The sequence below is a fragment of the Triticum dicoccoides genome, chromosome 6A (assembly GCF_002162155.2).
Source record: "Triticum dicoccoides isolate Atlit2015 ecotype Zavitan chromosome 6A, WEW_v2.0, whole genome shotgun sequence".
NCBI classification, from domain to species: Eukaryota; Viridiplantae; Streptophyta; class Magnoliopsida; order Poales; family Poaceae; genus Triticum; species Triticum dicoccoides.
The window spans coordinates 21,610,077-21,611,731 of NC_041390.1; the positions used below are offsets into that span (position 1 = coordinate 21,610,077).

General features: G+C 51.7%; 1 protein-coding gene across 1 annotated transcript; it reads left to right on the plus strand.

Annotated features, from left to right (window-relative positions):
* Positions 1-474: 474 nt before the first annotated feature.
* On the plus strand, positions 475-1,286 carry LOC119319533 (histone H2B.3-like). The gene has a single exon (XM_037594005.1). It carries the CDS (start codon positions 562-564, stop codon positions 976-978), a length of 417 nt encoding a protein of 138 aa, XP_037449902.1. The 5' UTR covers positions 475-561; the 3' UTR covers positions 979-1,286.
* The last annotated feature ends 369 nt before the right edge of the window (positions 1,287-1,655 follow it).

Consider the following 1,655-nt stretch of genomic DNA (forward strand, 5'->3'; position numbering starts at 1 on the left):
GAAAAAGGGGCGTCTGTGTACAGGCCAGGGAAGGACAAGGGCATGTGTCCCGCCCGTTCGCGCGTGTCCCTTTCCACGCAAACAAGAATAAATTTTTTTTGAAAGTAGACAAAAAAGATGTTTGTCCATTTGCTCCCGCACGTTAAGAATAGTTTTATGTCCGTTTACCATGAAACGGACGCGGTTGGAGTTGGCCTAGGCCTACACCTACGATGTGTGCTGTTATATGCATGGCCACGATCGTTCACCATCCGCCCACACAGCCGCCGGCCACACTCGTACCGGCCCGCCCGTGCACGTTTCGGCCACGTCACCGATCCGCGCCAAAGCGCATCCGGGCCGTCCACCCCAAACATCAGCCGACGGCTGAAACCGCTCCACGGCATCGATCCGAGGCACCAGCCTCTCCACCAACCCCAGCCCGCCTCCTTCCTCCATCCAGTTTCCTACATAAATCTCGCCGCCCCGCCGTTCACCCCACATCACAGCATCTGCAACCCCCCATCACCTTCGATCCAAGCCCCACCTCCCCACACCCTCGAATCATAAGCCTCAGCTCCCATGGCGCCCAAGGCGGAGAAGAAGCCGGTGGCGGAGAAGGCCGAGAAGACCACGACGGCGAAGAAGACCAAGGCCGAGAAGCGGCCGCCGGCGTCCAAGGAGGGCGGCGAGAAGAAGGGGAAGAAGAAGGCCAGGAAGAGCGTGGAGACGTACAAGTTCTACATCTTCAAGGTGCTCAAGCAGGTGCACCCCGACATCGGCATCTCCTCCAAGGCCATGTCCATCATGAACTCCTTCATCAACGACATCTTCGAGAAGCTCGCCGGGGAGTCGGCCAAGCTCGCCCGCTACAACAAGAAGCCCACCATCACGTCAAGGGAGATCCAGACCTCCGTCCGCCTCGTCCTCCCTGGCGAGCTCGCCAAGCACGCCGTCTCCGAGGGCACCAAGGCCGTCACCAAGTTCACCTCCTCCTAGGCTTCATCCTCGTTTCTCAATCCGTTGGATTCTGTATGTAGTTAGCTGCAAGATTGTGTTCTGAATGTGTAATCTTGTGCTGCTTGTGGGTCTGAAGAAATATTGTGTGTCACATCAGATTCTTCTTGCTGTGTGTGTTTTACTACTCGGTTTCATCTGGAAGGGGTTCATGGGACGGCCATGAAATACTCCATTTTTCTTCTTTGTACCTTTCCCTTAGCGAACAGTCTCTGCAGATGCTGCCTCTGAAGTTGCATGGAGCTTGCCTTTGTTCTCCTTTTAATTTGTACTCGTATTTGTAGTTTGTATTTCTGTTAATAATTCGTGATTCTTGTAGTGCTGTCCGTGTTGTGTTGTGAGGCCACTAGCTTTGAATCAGATGAACATGCAGATTTTTGTGTTCTCTGTTCCACAATGTGATGGAGGTGTGACAGTTCCATATGCACAAAGGAGACTCTGAATAGCATAGTGATAACATCATTACAAGAGCTATGTTATCTGTTCTGCATTTCTCTTGCACCAAATCTGAGAGTTATTTCAGACTTTCAGTTGACACTGCAACATTCCAGTAGAATTTCTGAAGTTTTTCGAGGGAAGTAGAAGTACTGTATGCTTAGTTGCAAGATTTCTACAGGAAATAAAGTCTCTTTTAACAGTTGCAGAATCTGGTGGCGTCC

Bases quoted from the DNA above. Each gene is read 5' to 3' on its own strand.
- LOC119319533 (XM_037594005.1), top strand. From the start codon at position 562: ATGGCGCCCAAGGCGGAGAAGAAGCCGGTGGCGGAGAAGGCCGAGAAG.